Here is a 22591-nt window from a genome sequence, read left to right as displayed (position 1 = left end):
AAAAAAAAAAAAAAAAAAATATATATATATATATATACATACACACACACACACACACACACTGTAAACATGGTAGTCTTCACCACTTCTCTTCCACACGAAGTGTTTTAGTAGTACTGCCTTTTCCACTGTTTCTGTTCTCTCATTTAATCTATTTGTTCTTTTTAATTAAGCTATGTAGCATTTGAAGTATGAAGTGTAGCTATAAATGAAATTATCAGTATTATTGTTGTTATAATATTATTATACCACAATAAGATTGACAAATGGACAAAAATAAATTGATTCACTCTACCAATCAGTGAGAGAAGTGACAGCGACGGGATGAGGCAACCGTTCTGATGTCGGGCCTGTATTCTGTTGTGGCAATCCTGAGGCACTGGCCCAGATGTGCATTGGAGAGTCTGTTTCTGTCCTGGTTCTTGATAGAGTTCACTGAAGAAAACGATGACTCACATATGTACGCGGAGGGGAACAGTGCGAGTAGAAGCATTGCAATAGCTCTCGTGTTTTTGAATTGAGCTTGGGGAACCACATTAATCCAAAAGTCACTCACCCCAACGTCCTTGTGTTGTGCTTTGAGCAAATCAGATGTCCCCATTTCCAAGACCTCCATCTGAAGAGTTGCCTCATCTATGGAAGGCACCAGCCTTTTGGCCTCTGCAGTCCACTGGCCGTCAGCTGAAATGAAGAACGGCTGTCTCAGGAAGAGGAGGGTGTCACCTGAGAGTTTAGGGGAGCTTTCAAATCATTCCCTGAAGTTTTCTGCCAGGTTCATCACAAAATCCTTCATCACTAGATCCTCCCGCATTTCGTTCTTCTCGCAATGCTCCCACAGACGTGGAAAGTGCAACTTTCTCCCATGAATGTCTCTCTCCAAAAGGTTCAGCTTTGACCAGAAAGCTTCAATCGCCTAGTACATGTCCGTAACATTGTGGTTGTTGCCTTGTAATTGCAGATTAAGTTGATTTAGGTGAGACATGATGTCACACAAAAAAAAGAACATGTGCCATCACCTTGTTGTCACTTAAAAACCTCTTAAATCCTTGGGCTTTTTGGCTCTGCAAGCTGGACAAAAATGACACAACCTCATCGTGCAGATCGCACACCCTCTCCAACACACGGCCTTTGCTCAGCCAGCGAACATCATTATGCAGCAAAAGATCTTTGTGTTCCACTGAATTTCCTCCAGCAATGCTCTGAAAAGACGATGTTGCAGACTAGAACTCTCACAAACGAAATTTACCAGTCTGGTCACAGTATCCATCGCCTCTTTCATTTCCCCACACAGTTTAGTGCACAACAATGATTTGTGAATAATGCAATGAAATGCCAAGAGTGCTGGGTTAACAGCAACAAACCTGCTTACCAAGACCTTGTGTTGTTCCACCATGGACAGAGCCCCATCGGTGACAACGGACACAATTTTGCTCACATCCAAGCCATTCTTCTCAAAGAACTATGTTAATTCATTAAAAATTATTTCCCCAGTTGTGCACCCAGGTAGAGGAAGCAAACAAAGTAGCTCTTCCCGAAAGGTCTTCCCTTCAAAACATCTTGTGAACTCAGATAGCTCTTCCAAATCGGTTTGGTCACAGAATAAGTCTATGGCTGGTGATATGGCTTCTGCTTTCTCCAAAATCGGTGAGTAGATTGGAAAAACACTCCTCCGCTAAAACTTCTACTCTTCTTGCTGCCGTGTTAGCCGACAATGGCACCATCTTTAATAGCTCCACAACCGTTTTCTTGGTTTTCTCACCATGACTTAAAACTTCGCCAACCATATCAATTGCGCACGTTTTAATCAACTCGGCACTGCACGCTCTATGGGGGCGTAGGTCAAATGTACGGTGTGGGATGAGGTTAAAATAAATTACAGGAGCGCGTGCTTTATTTACATGTTTTGACAGGTGCATTCACGTAAGTGCCAATGGGTCGGTGCGGTTCAGACATTTGGTTCTCGCGGTCCGGACTTGGCCCATGGTCCACCTATTGGGGTCATCTGGTTTGGGTGAATGTCATTTGCATATGTTAATGAGAATCAAAAGCTATCAATTGGATGGAAGTTCTATTAGTCTAGATAGAGTTTACAAAGAATGGGTAAATGCCAAAGACAGGAGAGAGAAAAAATAACTGAGTGACTTAAATATGTATGTTATTTTGTTGTTATTCTGTGCAGTTTTACGTCAAATATTTTGTAAACCTACATAAACTGTGCCATGTGTGCATTCAGTGCGCACATACTTTTGTCACAGGAAAAAACTTTACACAACATAAGATTTTTGCGCACACTGACTACTAAAAATTAGAGAGAACATTGGTTGCTTGGGGTGTACTTTTGTCTTCATGTTCTAGTTTCTGCCAGGATACTGACTCACCAGCAGTCTGACCTTCCAGGTATGGGTATTTCTTTACTGTAATCAACTGAAACACTTCGACTGCACAAAGGTGATCTTCATTTAACTAATTATGTGACTTCTAAAACCAATTGGCTGCACCCCCGATGATTTGGTGTGTCATATTAAAGGAGGTGAATACTTATGCAATCAGTTATTTTGCGTTTTATATTTTGTAAAAGGCATGCAAGAGTCATTTTCTGTTCATCAGCGTCAAAAAAGCCAAATTAAATCCACTGTGATTCAATGTTGTAAAACAATAGAACATGAAAACTTCCATGGGGGGTGAACATATTTTATAGGCACTGTATAGGTTACCATATACTACCTCAAGATTCATTTTCCTGCAGGCATTTACAGGGGAAAAATTGAAATACAATAGAATTTATGAAAAACTAGACATAAAGACTGGCAACCAATGTGCATAAAGACAAATTGTACAAATAAAAACATAAATAATACTGAGAATATGAGTAGGTTATGTAATCATTTCAGAATGAAGTTATCCTCACCATGTCAAGAGGATGATGGTTGTAGGGTGATAACTGTTCCTGAACCTGGTGGTGTGGGACCCTTACATTATGGGCCAAATGGGACAAGCTTGGATGAGACACCATAGTCAGAATGGGCCAGTTTGGCTAAAGGGCCTTTTCCCATGCTGTATTACTGACTGTTCCTCAGCAACTTCTCAAAATCTCACCATCCATCTTTTCTCTCCCACCCTGATTAAGCCTGTGAAATAGTTACATGCTGCTGTAACTATAAAGCAGCATTTTTAAAAGATTGAATTCTTTAATCGAATGGGTGTGTATAATTTTCTTTCATTATAGCAACAGGATGCTATATTTGCCTTAGTTCTTGGTGGAAACCCAACATTTAGCTCTGTACAGAAGCTTTTAGGTTCACACACCAATCAACCATCTCCAGCAATGAACATACACATATGAAGCTAATGTAAAACAAATATTGACACCTCCCAGGATAGATTTAATTCATCAATTATATATGCATTGTGCAATTATCATATTTAAAATATATCTTATGAAATCAATAGCTGTTAAAGTGTGGGGACAGGAAAAATAATAGAAAATCTATTTGGCCCAAGATCTTTACTTCCTGAGTTAATTCCTACATTAAGTGTAGCACAAAGCTTAGGTTAATATAAATTGATACCAGCCTAACCCCTAGTCATGATCAATTACATGATACAGCAAATATGCACTAAAGTCTGATTAGGGGTTCTTTCCACAAACAAGCAAATGAACTTACAAACAAATTACACAGCAGCAGCAAAGAATAGAGCATAGAGCAGTGCAGTGCAGCACAGGAACAGACCCCTCAGACCAAAACGTTGCGCTGAACCAATTAAATTAGTAATCAAACGGCCAACTAATCCCTTCTGCCTGCACAATGTCCATATCGTTCCATTTTCCTCACATTCATGTGCCTTTCTAAATGGGTCTTAAAGGTCCCTAATGTACCTGCCTCTCCCACCATGCCAAGCAGCACATTCCAGGCACCCAGCACGCTTTGCGTAACTAACTTGCCCCTCATATTTATTTTGAACTTATCCCCTCTCACCTTAAATGCATGCCCTCTGGTATTAGACATTTCAACCCTGGGAAAAAGATATCATCTATTATGCTGCTCATAATTTTATAAACCTTTATCAGGTCTCCCCTCAGCCTCTGCTTCTGTAGAGAAAACAACCCAAGTTTGTCCAATCTCTTGTTACAGCATGCAATATGCCTTCTTAACCACCCTATCAATCTGTATAATGACTTTCAGGGAGCTACGAACTTGGACCCTAAGATCCTTCTGCTCATCAACACTGTTAAAGGTCTTGCCCTTTTTTTATATTTGAATATGTTTCGAAGACTTTGTAGTATTGATAAAAGTGCTTTTTGCTTGCGTTTATAAACAAAATTATACAGAATGAACATTTCTAGCTCATTATAAAGGTGCCAGAATTCTGTGTCACTCTGATTCTGATGTTCTATAGGAGTCGATAACAAGGCTTGTTAAATGTTACACGTTACATTATACAGTGAATTGTAGATAAAAATTAGTTACACTTTAACATAGTGCACACTGAGTACAATATGTTTAACAGTGGCTATAAAAAAGTTGGTTCGCATGGTTACCTTTGATCATGATATTCTCTCAAATTGCATAGAATTCTTACTCAGAACTACCATTTTTTTGTTCCATTGCTTTTCATATAGTGCTTAGGAGATCAAATAAATTATGGCTCATGTTAGGGATTCTACACAGCTAGTTCAATCGTTTAAGACAAGAATTGACCCCCTTTGTTCACTTTATGTAATACTATAACAAAATAAAAATTATGTAACCCTGGCTATGAAAGCTTTCTGGCTATAGAGTCATAGAACAATATAGCACAGTTATAGGCACTTCTGCCCAACGAGCCTATGCCAGCCGCAGTGCCCACCTAGCTAGTCTCAATTTCTTGCCCATGTCCCTCTAAGCTGTGCCCTTGCATTTCGCTGTCCAAATGCTTTCAAAATTATATTATTGTACCTTCCTCAACCACTTCCTCTGGTAGTTTGTTCCATATACCTCCTGTGCGAAAAGGGAGTCTGCCAGGTCTCTTTAAATGGTGCCTCTCTCATCCCAGATCTGTGCTCCCTAGATTTGGATTCCTGTACCATGGGGTCTGTTAACATCCACCTTATTTATGTACACCCCTCATAATTTCAAACATTTCTATAATGTTTATTCTTCCCTTATTCTTCTACATCAAGGACTCTAAACACCAATATTCTAAACACCGGTGCTTCACAGTGTTGCATCCTCAGTACCCTGCCCCCCGACTCTCCCCCCAGACACTCATGAATGCATGGCCAGATTCTACTCCCACTCCATCTACAAGTTTGAAGTTGATACTACCATAATGTGCCACATTTCAAATAGCGATAAGTTGCAGTACAAGAAAGAGAGCTTAGTGACATGGTTTCACGACAGCAATCTTCCCCTCAATGTAAGCAGAAGAGCTGGACATTGACATTGGGGAGGGGAGGGGGGGAGGGAAATCCATGTGCTCCTGTCTACATCAATGGTGTAGAGGTTGAGAGCTTCAAGTTCCAAGGTGTGAATATCACTAATACCCTGTCCTGGTCCAACTATGTCAATGTCATTGCCAAGAAAGCTCATCAACACCTCGATTTCCTCAAGAAGCTGAAGAAATTTGGCATATCACCATTGACCCTTACCAAATTTTTATCAATGAACTGTAGCAGGCATTTTATCTGAATGCATAATGGCTTAGAATGGCAACTGCACTGCATGTGGCTCCAAGGAGCTGCAGATAGTTGTGGACACAGCTCAGCACATCATGGAAACCAGCCTCCCCTCTACTGACTCTGTCTATATTTCTTGCTGCCTCAGTAAGGCAACCAACATAATCAAAGACTCTACCCCCCTTGGACATTCTCTCTTCTCCCCTCTCCCATCAGGTGGGAGATGCAAAAGCTTGAAAGTACGTATCACTAGGCTCAAGAACTGCTTCTATATCACTGTCATCAGACTTTTGAACAGGCGCTTGCATTATAAGATGGACTCTTGGCCACGCAATCTACCTTACTATGAACTTAGTTTATTGTTTATCTGCACTGCACGCTTTAGTAGTTTTACACATTATTCTGCATTGTTACTGTTTTACCTTTTTCTAGCTCAATGTGCCGTCTAATGATTATCTGTAAAACAGCGTACAAGTAAGCTTTCCAGTGCATCTTGTTACAAGTATAATAATAAACTACAAACCCCATTTCCAGAAAAATTGGGATATTTTCCAAAATGCAATAAAAACAAAAATCTGTGATATGTTAATTCACGTGAACCTTTATTTAACTGACAAAAGTACAAAGAAAAGATTTTCAAAAGTTTTACTGACCAACTTAATTGTATTTTGTAAATATACACAAATTTAGAATTTGATGGCTGCAACACACTCAACAAAAGTTGGGACAGAGTTAAAATGAGATTGAAAAGTGCACAGAATATTCAAGTAACACCGGTCTGGAAGACTCCACATTAAGCAGGCTAATTGGTAGCAGGTGAGGTATCATGACTGGGTATAAAAGTAGCGTCCATCAAAGGCTCAGGCTTTGCAAGCAAGGATGGGTTGTGGCTCACCCCTTTGTGCCAAAATTCGTGAGAGAATTGTTAGTCAGTTCAAAAGGAACATATTTCAATGCAAGATTGCAGAGAATTTAGGTCTTTCAACATCTACAGTACATAATATTGTGAAAAGATTCAGAGAATTCAGAGACATCTCAGTGCGTAAAGGGCAAGGTCAGAAATCACTGTTGAATGCGCGTGATCTTCGAGCCCTCAGGCGGCACTGCCTAAGAAACCGTCATGCTACTGTGACAATTATAGCCACCTGGGCTCAGGATTACTTCGGAAAACCATTGTCACTCAACACAGTCCGTCGCTGCATCCAAAAATGCAACTTGAAACTGTATTACGCAAGGAGGAAGCCATACATCAACTCTATGCAGAAACGCCAGTGAGTTCTCTGGGCCCGAGCTCATCTCAGATGGACCGAAAGACTGTGGAACCGTGTGCTGTGGTCGATGAGTCCATATTTCAGCTAGTTTTCGGAAAAAACGGGCGTTGAGTTCTCCGTGCCAAAGATGAAAACGACCATCCAGATTGTTATCAGCGAAAGGTGCAAAAGCCAGCATCTGTGATGGTATGGGGGTGCATCAGTGCCCACGGCATGGGTGAGTTGCATGTATGTGAAGGTACCATTGACTCTGAAGCGTATATTAGGATTTTAGAGAGACATACATTGCCATCAAGGCGCTATCTCTTCCCGGGACGTCCATGCTTATTTCAGCAGGACAATGCCAGACCACATTCTGCACGGGCTACAACAGCGTGGCTTTGTAGACACAGAGTGCGTGTGCTTGACTGGCCTGCTGCCAGTCCAGATCTATCTCCTATTGAAAATGTATGGCGCATCATGAAGAGGAGAATCAGACAACGGAGACGAGAGACTGCTGAGCAGCTGAAGTCTAATATCAAGCAAGAATGGACAACGGTTCCAATTGCAAATCTACTACAATTAGTATTCTCTGTTCCAAAATGATTAAAAAGTGTTATTAAAAGGAAAGGCGATGTAACACAATGGTAAACATGCCTCTGTCCCAACTTTTGTTGAGTGCGTTGCAGCCATCAAATTCTAAATTTGTGTATGTTAACAAAATACAATTAAGTTGGTCAGTAAAACTATTGAAAATCTTTTCTTTGTACTTTTGTCATTTAAATAAAGGTTCACATGAATTAACATAACACAGATTTTTGTTTTTATTGCATTTTGGAAAATATCCCAACTTTTCTGGGAATGGGGTTTGTAATACCAATATCAATAAAGACCAGCTTTTGGAGGATCTTATTGGTTTGTTGGAAGTAATTTGTTTTGTGATGTTATGGGCGAGTACTTGATTTTCATGCTATGTCTGAGAGAAAACTTGCAGTTATGTTGCTTCCTCTAACTCTCTTCTCAACAGCATAAGACTACCAATACAAGTGGGCAATAAAGTATGAATCAAAATTGGATTTAGCCAAAGGCAAGACAGTTTATTTCCCCACACAGGTCACTATGTATGCACTTAAAGCTTAAGTTTCAAATTTTGCATAGTCTATTGCTTAGACAGAATGGTTAGATGGTTAGTTAAGCTTAATCTCATGTTCCATGACCAAAACTATGATTTATATAATAATAGCACAATTAGAGAGTCTTCTTGTGTTTAAGAACTTAGGAGGGAAAATACAGAAATACTAATACTAGACATCCTTGACAATTTATGACAATGAAACATTAGAAACAAAGCATTTTCAAAGCATTCACTGTCTATATTGTTCTTTCCTTGAAAACAGACACATTATAATTCCAACAATAAGAATATTTATATTCCCAATTTTTCAAAAACCATTTGTACCTACCTTTGCAATAATAATTTCTTTCTTTAGAATCTTCATTGCATAATATTTCCCAGTTGCCTTTTCCTTGACTAAAATCACTTTGCCAAAAGTGCCCTTTCCCAGTAGTTTTAGATAATCAAAGTCATTCATAGTCTATAAAATAAAAGAGGGAAAATAGTGAACAAAATAGAACTGCCCCAGAAAAGGTATTTGGAATTCAATGGATAGTAGTAATTGCCTCAAAGGAAAAGCTTGATTGGCTGAACTACATTCTAAATAACATGAAGTGAGTAATTAATCTATCGAATGCCAGCAAGGGCAGGAAAATCACTGTTTATCATTTTTATTCTTAAATGAAGATCCATTAAGAAAAATACTATGCCTTTAAAATCAGTCATTCTATAAAGTATATTTTCAATATGACCAAAATATTTAAATATGAATACTTTGTGTCTACATCAGACATCCTACCTCTCCCGGAAGTTCCGGGAGTCTCCCGCATATCGATAGCGGCTCCCTGACGCCCAGAAATGATATACAATATCATGGAAATCGATTATTTTGAGAGGAAGAGGGAGAGGGAGAGCGAGCATCCTGATCGGTCTCTCTTCATGCTAGGAGTGGTCCCCAACCACCGGGCCGCGAGGAAACAATATGATTTGGTGATATGAAACGATATGAGTCAGCTGCACCTTTCCTCATTCCCTGTCACACACTGTTGAATTTTAACGCAGGTGAGGTCATCAGTGACCCAAGACATGCAAAGGAATGGGTCTGTGACCCATTTGTGAATGTCCCCGGTGAATCATCCATGTCAGCACGGGAAAAAGATCAACTCCTCGAGCTTGTAAATGATGGTGGACTGAAAGGTATGTTTGACATAACATCTCTGCCGGCATTCTGGATCAAAGTCAAGGCTGAAGATCCTGAGATGGCCACGAAAGCACTGAAAACGTTGCTTCCATTTCCAACATCATATCGCTGCGAAGCGGAGTTTTCTGCAATGAATACAACGAAAACAAAATTGCGGAATAGACTGGATATAAGGAACCCCCTTCGAGTATCGCTGTCTCCCATCACCCCTCAATGGGACCGTCTTGTTGCAGGGAAACAAGCCCAGGGCTCCCACTGATTCAGTGATATTGGTGTGATACAATGATTTTATATGTTCATATGAGGAAAATATGCGCTGTGTGCTTAATATCCAAACATTACTTAAAATGTTATGATGCTATTGACTTATAAGTGACTTATAATTCAGCGGTCCCCAACCTCCGAGCTGCGAAGAATACAGCGGTGGCCGGAACACACCCAGCACATCTTTAAGAAAAAAGCCGAAATAAACAAGCTAATTAATTAGGTGGTGCCCGGCACGTAAATGTCGGCCCAGATCAGAGGCGATTGCAGATTGCGTCACCTCTGATCTGGGCCGACATTTACGTGCCAACCTTTTAGTTTAACCCCTGATTTAAAGTAGGTGGCTAGCTGCCAAGGAGCTACGCTATTGATGTCCTACGATAGGCCAAACTCCCTGTAGACTTGTTTAAAGTTGTAATAGAATAAACATGATAACATAAGTACATATTTTAATGTCACATTTTCTGCATATACGCAACTTGGTTCACAGATTAGACAAAATCACTAAACAAAGTATTACATACACCCTTGGAGGTCGACGGGGGGTGGGGGGGCTATATGGGGTTGCGGGGGCGGCGGGGTACTACCTCCCTGAAATGGTGGTGCTACCTCCCTGAATGAGTTTTTGTAGGGTGGGATGTCTGCTACATACGTCATTAACAGATTCTCATTCCAAATTCTTCTTTCCTGTTCCATTTCCAACCATCTGATCATCCTACCCAGAGGCCCGCTGAAGTTTATACTCCTAACCAACTGCTCATGCCAATTCACTGACAGGTTTTCCTGTGCAATTTAAGATGGGCCTTTAGAACATTGGTTCATATTCATTAAAGACCCTTGTCATTCACAATATTATTTTGAATATGTACAGTATATCTTGGCATGAGCTAAAACCTAGCTCAAAGGTGACAACAACTTGCTTTCACTGAAGCTTTCTAGATTGCAATTACATTACATGTTCTAATCAAACCACAAAGTTGACCAACTAATCCTCACAGAAAAACAATTCACAACCTGGACTTGCCACCCAATTTTCTAAAATCTTCCCAATCCATAAATCACAACTCAAGAAATATCCCCTAATAAGTGCAGCTCAAACAGTAGCATTAAAGCTCAACAGGGTTTAGAATAAAGTGGCCAGCTCTTAATTCTCAAAATTAAGCCTTCAATCTCGTAATGACTGGCACATGGTGGCTGTAGTATGAAACATACTCCCCTCCATGACTTGGAATTTGTCTTTTTTTTGCACCAACATGAGGTCAAAACCCTTGAGCTCCTTACTAACAGTATCATGGGTATACCATAGCACTCATGACAGTGGGTTGAGGAGATGCCCACAATCTTGTCCATCAGTGAAGGCAATATATGCTAACATGGTCTACAATTTTCCCTTCTAATGCAAGAAATAGTTCCAATACTTTTGTGTTGTCATGGAAATGTTTTACATGGACAGATTCCAGCGGACACTAATATTTTTGCAACTGTTCATTGACTTAGCACATTCCTTCATCTGTTTTTTTTCCCCAGCATCTAAGGTTTTTATTGATTTTCATCTACTTATCTCATTGCTTGATGGCTTTGTCTTCCCAAATTTTTTCACCGCCCTCATTCTTAAAATTCTCCTTATTTAACTAGTTTTTTGTTAAAACAGATATGATTATGAGTAATCTAATTTCTAAAATTTCATTTTAAATATCTTAGGTTATTTTTCCACACTGAAAACACTAGCAATCATACAGAATGAAAACATAACTCACCGCCCAGGGAAGCAGTTGAGGCTTCTTCACTAAAAATATATTTAAGATACAGTTAGATAGGCTTTTACATAGTAAGGGAATTAAGGGTTATGGGGAAAAGGCAGGTAGATGGAGCTGAGTTTACAGACAGATCAGCCATGATCTTATTGAATAGCGGGGCAGGCTCGATGGGCCGGATGGCCTACTCGTGCTCCTATTTCTTATGTTCTTATGCTCTTATAATATTTGCCCCCACATCAAGAGTTTGCACTGATTATCAAATTTCCTTATAAGCATGTCTTACGTTATTATAATGCAAGTAGTTGTAGATGATCCTATTAATCTAGAGAAATAATGTCTAAGTCATAGTTGTGTTCCACCTTCCCTGCTCATGCTGTTTGAGATACCAAACATCCTTTATTTAGATTCCTTTGGTGCAGGAAAACACAATAGACTGCAAATGCTAGAATCTAAGCAGAACACAAACTGATGGAGGAATTTAGTAGATCAAGCAGCATCCAGAGGTAGGGATAGTCATTGTTTTAGGTCAGCGTCAGGATCAAGAGTGTAGGGGGAAAATAGCATAAAAAAGTGAGTTTGAGCACGGCAGAAGCTACCAGGTCAAGGGTGAACCAAGTGAGCAGGGACAGGATGGGCAGGTGGAACTAGATGTGGAAGGAGGTGAGAAGAATGAGAAGACAGTGGCTGGTGGGTAATTGCTAGGGGCAAAAAGAAGTTTTAAGAAAAAGGGTGCAGATGGATGGAAAGGAGAGAGGTAGAGATGGAAGCTGGAAAGCACCACCTGAAAACAAGAGGCTGCTAATGCTGAAATCTAAGTAAGTGGTATCACATAAGTGAAGAACGAGGACCAGAAGAAATCGACTGTGGGAGTGTTTAGCTGTTTCACGTGTATTGAGTGAATGACAGGCAGATGGATCCATATGGAGGAGGAGATGAGAAGAGGAAAGAAGTGAGCACAGGGAGCGAGGATTATCTGAAGTTGGAAAATTCAACATTTACATCATTCGGTTGTAAAATGTCCCAGATGGAATACAGGGTACTATTCTAGCTTGTGTTTACTCTGCCAGTGGAGAAGGCCAAGGACTGATATATTAGTTTGGGAATGATAAAGGATATATAAATAACATGAAACCAGGAAGTCAGGAGGTTAATTGCGGATAGGTCATAGGTCTTACGCAAAACAATCGCTTGGTCTAGGAGTATCGAAATGATATACCTACTTGAGAGGGGAATAACCAGGAGATTGCTTCACTGTTTGTCTTCCCTTACTGCGCCCTCTAATAGTAACCCATCCACTTCTTTTCTGCACTAGTAGCATGACCCACTTACAAATCAAACAAAATTTTCCATGTACCAGAAAACACTTCACCCTACCTTCTAAGCGCCTTGTCATCTGAGGGCTTCACATTTTACAGTCCCAACCTTTTTCTTTGAGGAAACACACTTATTCTGATCGTCTTGAATTTCTTTGAAAGCCCTTCATTGCTCTGAGACCTATTTACCATCAAGTCCAGTCATGATTATAGTTATAAAACAAAGAAACAAGTCCTTTTTGCCCAACTCGCCCATGTTAAACCTATATCCCTCCAAATTATTCTCTTCATATGTCTGAATGTCTTTTAAACATCATAAATATCACGACTTTTATCACTTCCTCCTGCAGGTTGTTCCTTATATCCTGAACCTTTTGCAAAAATGTTGCCCCTTAGGTCCCCTTTAAATTCTTCCATAATCACCTATGCCATATAGTTTTGGACTTTGTGAAAAAGACCATGAACATTCACCTTATGAACATGAACATTATCTAATGCCCTCAAGATTTTACATGCCTTTATCAGGTCCACCCCTCAGCTTCCTTCACACCAGGAAACAAATCCCAGCCAATTGAGTCTCTCCTAACTCAAAACACTCCAATCTTGGTAACATCCTCGTGAATATTTTCTGCATAATTTCCAGCTTAATGACATCCTTCTTTTGCCACACAACCAGAACAGCACATAATACTCCAAGTGTGGTCTCACCAACATTTTCTACAGTTGTAAAGAGACATAAAAACATAGAATCTACGACACTTTACAGGCCCTTCAGATAGATAGATAGATAGATATACTTTATTAATCCCGAGGGAAATTTGGTTTCGTTACAGCCGCACCAACCAAGAATAGAGCGTAAATATGGCAATACAAAACCCTCCAACAATCAAACAACAAAATGCAAACTATGCCAGATGGAAAATAAGTCCAGGACCAATCAATTGGCTCAGGGTGTCTGACCCTCCACGGGAGGAGCTGCATGTTCGATGGCCACAGGCAGGAACTGCCTCCCGTGCCGCCAAGTGTTGTATCACGGTGGAATGTGGCCGAAGTCCGACAGTAAAAAGTTCAATATCCAGTCTGCAAACATGTTCCTCGATCGTAATATGCCCCGGATTGCACCATCCATTGTTAACCAGATCAGTAAGCACCCAACTCCTTTACGCTTACCGCTCTCAGTGCACTTCCGGTCAGCCGGAACGGTATTACCCACCGAACTCCTCTTCTCCAAAAGTCTCTGTTGTCTCGACCCGGTCCTCTTTCCTTGGCTTTGTGATCCCCCTCTGCATCCTCTGTGTGCTTTCCTCCGGATTTCAGCAGGGGTGTCCACCGCTCTGTCTGCTAAACCGGCCGGTATTTGCTGTTCCGTGGAATACACAATGCGACCTTGCTTCTGTCCCGCATGTCGGGATGTAACCATTTCCAGTGCTAAAGAAAACCCAAATAAAACTCTCTCTACCAACATGTTAGAGAGGATGCAGCTTCGACGTGTTACCGTGAGAAAAAAAATACAAAAAATAACAAAATTAAAAAGTAAGAAGAAGAAAGTAAGAATAGATCGGAACGGCTGTACCAGGCAGCATGCATGACCGGCACATGCGCACTAAGCACTAACAATGTTGTGCTGACCAAGTAACCTACTCTAGAAACTGCCTAGAATTCCCTCTATTCTTCTAAGCTCCATGTACCTAGCTAAGAGTCTCTTAAAAGCCCCCATCTTCGCTGGCAGTACATTCCACACCCCCACCATCTGTGTGAAAAACTTACCACTGACTTCCCCCTTGTACCTACTTCCAAGCACCTTAAAACTATGCCCCCTTGTGTTAGCCATTTCAGCCCTGGGGAAAAGTGTCTGGCTATCCACACGACCAATACACCCGAACTCTTAGACATCCTAACTCTTCTACTTAATGCCCTGAATAATTAGAGGCAGGTGTGCCAAAGACCTTCTTCATTACCTTGTCCCATCTTATTAATACTTGCAGGAAATTTTGTCCACCAATACTCTCCAGAGCCCTGCTATTTCTTGTGCCCCAGAATAACTTGAAAAATGCAATATTTCACAATTGTCCGCATCGCATCTGCCATTCCTTGGCCCACTTTCCAGCTGATCATGATCATGTTGTGATCCTACATGACTTTTTTAACTGTCTGCTAACCATTAATTTTGGTGTCATCCACAAATCTAACTACATTTGTGTCCAAGTCTTAATATAGATGATCAACAACAATGGATTCAGCACCAATCATTGCAAAACACCACATGTCACAGGCCTCCAATCTGAAAAGCAAACCTCCAAAACCAACCTCTGATCCCTATCAAGTCAATTTTGAATCCAATCGACTACCTTATCCTTGATCCTATGTGATCACACTTTACAGACCAGCCTACTACAGAGGATCTTCTCTTGCCTTGTTAATTTAACATTAACGATTTCTCCTGCCTTGTCGTTGCTCATCCTTTTGCTCACCTCTTCAAAAAAAAAGAAAAAACACTGAATCAAATTCGTGAAGCATGACTTCTCATGCACAACATCATGTCGGCTATCCATAGTCAGTCTGTCGGGAGCCTCAGTTGGTCGGGATCAACCATGGATGGTACGTCCCAGCTGTCCTTGTGATATACAAGCCTGGGCAGTATGACATGGAGATCAAGTTGTTGCCCATGTAGCAGGTTCTCCCTCTCCACACAGCTGATAAATCCAAAGCAACAGCAGAGACCAGTACAACACAGGAGTTGCCAGTCAGTATTGAACTCAAAGCAGGACTGCCTTGGAACTCCAGCTTCATATTTTTCCTTAGAGTTTAATTCCGAAGCCTTCCCCATGACTGGGTATAACCACAATGCAGCGGAGGCTTGAGATCAGAGTATTCCTTCTCCTAGATGAGCCATCAACCATGGCTGACAAGCTCTATCTGCCCAAAGCCTAGTCTTTACAGCCTTTCTAAAATAAAGGTACAACATTAGCCAATTCCAGTCTTCCAGTACCTCAACTATGGCTACGTATGATACAAACATCTCTGTCTGAGCCTCAACAATTGTTCCTCCCAGCTTCCCACTATGACCTTGGATACCCTTGGTAAGGTCCCTGAGATGTATAAATCTTTATGCATCATCTTATATTCCTCAAAGGACATGGAATTTGTTTGATTCCAGGTACCTACATCTGATATATGCCTCCATTTTCCTGACCAGAGCCTCAATAAATATGTAGATATAAAAGGCTCTGTGAACCAGGATTCCTTAAACCTGCCACCTTTGCCCTTCACTCAAATACGAACATATCAGCCTTTCCCCATCTCACCTAAAAGCCTCCCACTTGCCAGACATCTCTTTACCTGCAAACAACCTCTCCCAATCAACCATCGCAATTTCCTCCAAAAAGTAGCCTTTAAAAGTAGCCTTACCCCAATCCAAAACTTGTACTTGTAGATCAGTCTATCTTTCTCCAAAATTATTTTAAAAGTAATAGAACTATGGTCAATGGTACCACTGACACTTCAGTCACTTGCCCTGCCTTACTTCCCATGAGGTCCAATGCTGGCCTCTCTAGTAAAACCATCAACATATTTGTTGAGAAAAGGTTCCTGGACATCCTTAACTTATTCTGCCCCATCCAAGCTTTTAGCACGGCAGTCCCAGTCAATACAAGGAAAGTTCTACTACAAACCAACTATATTTACAGCTATCTGCAATCTCCCTACATATTTGCTGCTCTAATTCCCAGTGACCTTTTGGGGGCCTGCAGTACAAACCCAAAGTAATGATACCATTCTTATTTCTGAGTTTCATCCATATAGTATCACTGGAAAACACTGTCATGTTGTTGTTTCTAACCAATAAAGCAACACCTCTGCTCATCTATCCACTCTCCACTTACATTCACCTCTATCACCTCTGGACCATTTGCACTGCCGGAACATTGAATTGCCAGTCCTGCCCATGCCTCAACCATATTTGTGCAAAAGCTATCTAATCCATGTACCTATCCATGCTGAGTTTATCTGCTGTAACTGTCAGGCTTCTTGCATTGACATTAATGTGGTTTAGTACATCAGACCTCCCTTGCTCCCTGCCTAGTTCCTGGCTACTGAGTTTACTTGCTTTGACTTCTTCATTTAACTCTACCTTCCTATTTGACACAGTACTGTTTTCTGCCCTGCCTAACCCTACCAGTGTAGACTAAACACACATTAGCAACTCCCAGTACCAGAATATTGGTCAACCTGTCCCTCTTGTGCAGGACACCTCACCCCTGTAAAGATCCCAATAGTCCTAGAATCAAAATCACTCCTCCTGCAGCAGATGCTCAGTCACATGTTAATCGGCCCTATCCTCACTAGCATGTGGCACTAGGAGTAATCCAGAGATTACAGCTCAAGGTCCTGCTTTTAACCTCTGCCTAACCTCTGCAGAACCTCTTCCTTCCTCCTATCTTTGGTACTAATGTACACAAAGTGGCCAATTTATTTTGTGCCCTTTCTACTCAATAAAGGGGCCACTAAGTGTGCATTCAAAGATGTTCTTCTGCACACCACTGTTGTAATGAGTGATTACTTGAGTAATCATTGCCTTCCTGTCAGTTTGAAGCAGCCTGGCCATTCTCCTCTGACCTCTCTCATTAACAAGGCATTTACGCCCACAGGACTGCCTCTCACTGGATGTTTTTTGTTTCTCGCATCATTCTGTAAACTCTAAGAGAACGTTGTGCACGAAAATCCCAAAATATCAGCAGTTTTTGAGATACGCAAACCACCTGCCTGGCGTCAAAGATCATTCCACGGTGAAAGTCACTTTGATCACATTGCTACTGTTTGGTCTGATCAACTGAACCTTAACCATATATGCATGTTTTTATGGACTGAGTTGCTGCCACATGACTAGCTGATAGATATTTATGTTAACAAGGTGTACCGAATAACGTGGCCACTGAGTGCATATTAACAACTTCTGGCTGCTCAATCTTCCCCTTGAGAATGCTCTTCAATTGCTTGACGTTGACACCCGAGAAGTAACATATCATCCTGAAGCCATCCAGTCTGTTTCTGGCCACAGAATATCCTAACTGGCCCCACCCCTGAGTATTGTCTCCTATCACTACAGTGCTCCTTGTTCTCACCCACCCCTACTGTGAGAAGCCATTTGTTATGCCACAGAACTGGCTGCTGCTCTCCTCTAAAAGGCCATTCTCCCAACAGTAACCAAAATGAAATACTGGTTAGTGAGGGGAATCTTGCACTTTGCACCAACCCCTTCAGTATGACCACCTCACTATAGCTCTCAGGATCATAGATGCACCTGAGTGTAATGGCATTTCCAGCCACTCAGTGTGATCAGTCAGGAGCTGCAGCAGTTGCACTTCCAACAGGTATAATACACAAAGGACACTGGAAGTTTCAATGTCTTGCCACATCCTTCAGGTCAGGAGGAATACGCAACTGCCTGAACTTCCACCTCAAAACTACCAAGACTACAGAGGAAAGTTATTGAGCTAAAGATTCAGCATTTTTTTATATCTTAACACAGCACTTCCATTTCAATAACAGCCATTCTCACACAGTCCACTTTGACAAAATTACTTTTCAACCCAATAAGATTTTGACTTATCTATGATACATGTCTGTTTAATCCACGCTAAATTTAATTGAATTATAATTGCTATTTGAATTATGATAGCCATCATTAAGGTGCTGTCCAACTGTTTTCCAGGATGGAAACATTAAATACTAGTGGGCATTGCTATAAAGTAAAGAGTAAGTTTGAAGTTGTATTAAAACCAGTAAGTGATAGGTAACTGGAGCACACTGACAAAGGAGGCAGTGTAAGCAGCAAATATGATAGCAACATTTAAGAGATACTTTCAATAAACATGTGAATAGGCAGTGAAGGGAGGAACACAGATCATATGCAGGTAAGTGTGTAGTTTAAAATCAGCATTAATTGGCATTGACACTGTAGGTTGAAGGGCTTGTTCCTGCGCTGGACTGTTCGACATTCTATTAAAACCAAAACTACTATTGCTACTTCACCCATCTCCTTGCTAATGTTCCAATCCATTCTTTTAAATTTGTGCCCTTCAGTTTTTAAACCTAAAAAAAATGTTAAGAGAAATGGGTTCTTCCTTTTACTCTACTTATGTCACTTAATGTTATATATCTCTTTTAAGTCTCCTCCTTAGTTAACAGATATGATTAGCTATTGAGACTCACAACACTAATCCCACAGTGACCAAAAGTTCAGTTTATAAAACTATAAATTTCCAGCATAAAAGTAACCAAAGAGCTTCCATACATTTATACACTAAATTAGTAGAAAATGAGAAGTGAACTTCCCATCCCAATCTATCCTGTTCAAAGAGAGTCAATTGTTCAAACCAAACATCAGAATGGGGAAGATATGTGACTGAAGTGACTTTGACTATGCAATCAAAGTTGCTGGTGAGCGCAGCAGGCCAGGCAGCATCTCTAGGAAGAGGTACAGTTGGCATTTCAGGCCGAGACCCTTTGTCAGGACTAACTGAAGGAAGAGCTAGTAAGAGATTTGAAAGTGGGAGGGGGAGGGGGAGATCCAAAATGATAGGAGAAGACAGGAGGGGGAGGGATGGAACCAAGAACTGGACAGGTGATTGGCAAAAGTGATATGAGAGGATCATGGGTTAGGAGGCCCAGGGAGAAGGAAAAGGGGGAGGGGGGAGAAAAACCCAGAGGATGTGTCCAACCAGAGAAGGGGAAACACTTAGTTGAATCCAAGAGCAAACAGCAGGTGACACTTAAATCTTCAGGTCTTGAGAAACATACTCAAGTTTCAGGTAGTTACACTGAAACTTGGCATTCAATATGAGGCTGGCACAAAACAATGACCAACATCAAGTGAACAATGAGTAAGAGAACCATACATACCTTGTAGCAAAGTATGCATGATCTTATTAAAAGGATGGAAACTGGGATGGATTAACAGGATATTACGAATAATTTTAATGCAATTTTAAAGATAACATGCTTGCTGTGAAGTACTGAAGATCTTAACAAATGGATGAGCTAAAATAGCTTTCCTTATGTTTGATTATTTTTTTTATCTTGAAATTACCTCTACCATCCAATGCACCCCAAATTCTGAGGCTAATGTTACATTATCTTCACCAAAGCTTTTTGGCTGGAAAATAAGGCTTGCAATGGTGTATTCACTGGGGGGAAAATTAGTGAGCACTGAATATATTAAAAAAAAGTGACCAAATGAAGTAGGTTTAAAAATTTACTATTTGATTTATAAACCTCAACTTTGTTTATTATTAAGTCATGGCTAAGTATCATAAGAAAGTGGAACCTGTGCCTTGGAATAGCAAATGACAATAATATCAATGTTTGGCATTGTTTGGCACTGAAACTAATATCTATTTTCTGAAGCCCATATGTAGGCTAATAAAAATCATAAACCCAAGAGATTCTGAAAATGCTGGAAATGCAAAGCAACACACACAAAATACTGGAGCACCTCAGCAGGTCAGGTTGCATCAATAGAAAAGAATGAAGAGTTGATGTTTCAGGCCACAACTCCTCAACACGACTGGAAAGGAAGGTGAGAAGGTAGTATAAACCGGTCATTGATGGGTGAAGCCAGGTAGAGGGAAAGTGATGAACTGAGAAGCTGGGAGGGAATAGGTGGTAGAGGTAAAGGGCTAAAGAAGGAATTTGATAGGAAAGAAATCACGAGAGAAAAAGTTAATGGATTAATTACTCACTATTTTAAACATTAGGCTACTTTAAACAATTTAAAAAGTTTAGAAGAATCTTATCAAAAGCTTGATGACATTGTTGATATACCAAAAAGCTATTGAATTCTTGTGCGCAACTTTCTTCAAGGTCAGCAGTGAGCAGTGTCACTTTGCTGATGACTATAAAATCTGGGCCAAAGTTACACCTATCATCAATTCCTCTCCCCCCACCCCCTCTCCAAACCCATCCCAAACCAATCTTGTTTGATTGAAGAAGAGCAATGTTTGTAAATTGATAAAGGCGCTGTGTGTGAAGCTGCCGCTATAAACAATTGAAACAGACTTTATTTTAAAAAAACTAACAATATTGTTGGAAGTTTTATGGATAGCAGGATGTATAATTAACAGGACTGTAAAAATTAGCTACTGGAAATAGTCAATTTTGATCATCAGAATCCTTCTAATTTAATTTGAAATTTTGTAAATTTTATAGGTCAACTGGTTTTAGTCAAATATTTCTTTGATAATTTACAGCTTGATATTTCCCCTCTTGAGAGCCTAACTCAATCTGACAGCAGATTAACCAATGTTGATTGCAACTAATCAATACAAACTATATAAGTATTTTCAGAAGAGAAATGCATGGCCAAATAGTTCTTTTTAAAAAGCCCAATTTAGGTGATGACAATTTTATTCATTTCCAAATATAACGTGACAACAAATTTATTTAGACTTGATGATTACATTGTCCCTAGACTGACAGTCAATTTCAACTTTTTAATTCTCAAAAACAAACTACATTGTGCCATGTAGGGAATAAAGGTGTATAATTTTAACCAGATAAATTCAAATGGTCATCTTTTTTGTTATGACGCACATTAAAATAATCAATTCTTTTCAACTTTTTCTCAATTAATCATTTAAAATAGCCTCATGTTCAAAATAGTGACTAATTAAGTCATTAACTTCTTACAGCTTCTGGTCAAATCACATGATTTGGGTAAATGTAGCAATAGTGCTAATAGCTATGTCAGGAAAGCTGAATTGTTTGCTTCACTTAGCAGCTGACAGTAGGTCCAAACCAAATCACTGCCAAAACAATTTGCAGTGGAGACTAGGTACTGGACAATGTTGTGCCAAAGCAATTTACACACTATTTTTTGTCACTTCAGATGTCAAAGCAATGACAAAGCTTCCCCAGATGACACACAAGGTAGCTTTAACAGCTGCCTGAAGCTACCTGCAAACCATTTAGAGTAAGCAACTAATTATACCCAACAGATTGCATCATCATTCTTAATCGGAGCTGATCAATAGAATAAAAGAAAAGCATGTCACCTGAGAGACAAGTGAGGTGGCCCAGCAAAAAAAAAACAAGGAAAATTCTTCAGCAACCAAGCTTGTTGTAACTTCATTTTGATTCATTAAATTACACAAGATGCATGCTGAACCTCTAATAATTTAGCACTGGTTTTACATTCCTTCAACTTGGCCATTAATATGCTGTTCTTTCTTCAAATACCCTTAATATCCTTCCATAAAGTGATTTGAGTGCAAGTGAAGAGGCTCTGAAAAAGTTAGTTCAGCTGCAGAATAAATATTCCCAGGAGAGTGGAAAAAGAAGGCTATGCAATGTTAGGGCTACATGGATATCCAAGGATAAAAGCAGATTCAAGTGAGATTGAAAAGAAGCTCATTTTAAATATTACATTCATAAATCTCTAACTATTTGAATTAAAAGTAAAGAAATGAAATATTTGATTAAGTCACAAAAGGAAATAGTTGGCAAATAACCAAAATACTCAGTCAGAGAGGTCAGCTTTTAACATTGCATGCTTGAGAGAGAGTGGTGGGTAAATCTTAAGTAATCCTTGGGATTTGAAAAATGAATATACAACAACAATGGTGACTCAATTAAATAGGGGCAGAAAATATGCATATGTAGAAAGAGAAATTTAGCTTTTCAGATCAAGATTTGTCATCAGAAATACAAAACACAAGGTTAGCCTTACTTGTCACACGGACATTGAAAAACAGTGAAATGCATCATAGCATCAAAAACCAACTCAGTGCCAATACGCTGAGGTGTTACAGACATCCCACCTCTCCCGGAAGTTCCGGCAGTCTTCTGCATATGAATAGTGGCTCCCTGATGCCCGCAAATTATCTACAATATCACGGAAATCAATTTTTTTGAGAGCAAGTGAGCCAGAAAAAGCAAGCGAGAGAGCGCACGAGCAAGAGAGAGAGCACGAGAGCAACACAGAGAGCGCGAGAGAGAAAGCAAGCCAGAGTGAGCAAGAAAGCAGGCGAAAGAGCGAGAG

The 22591-nt window shown here is 40.2% G+C and overlaps 1 protein-coding gene across 4 annotated transcripts in view; it reads right to left on the bottom strand.

Moving 5' to 3' along the window:
* The window catches only part of akt3a (v-akt murine thymoma viral oncogene homolog 3a), a 484690-nt gene that overhangs the window by 94483 nt on the left and 367616 nt on the right, over window positions 1–22591 (bottom strand). For all 4 annotated transcript variants that reach the window (XM_072264837.1, XM_072264839.1, XM_072264838.1 and 1 more), the window contains one exon: window positions 8370–8501. In XM_072264837.1, coding sequence (XP_072120938.1) covers window positions 8370–8501 — 132 coding nt within the window. The remainder of the gene's footprint in view (window positions 1–8369; window positions 8502–22591) is intronic.

This window comes from Mobula birostris, chromosome 8 (genome assembly GCF_030028105.1).
Source record: "Mobula birostris isolate sMobBir1 chromosome 8, sMobBir1.hap1, whole genome shotgun sequence".
Lineage (NCBI taxonomy): Eukaryota > Metazoa > Chordata > Chondrichthyes > Myliobatiformes > Myliobatidae > Mobula > Mobula birostris.
This window is presented reverse-complemented; position numbering and strand designations above follow the sequence as displayed.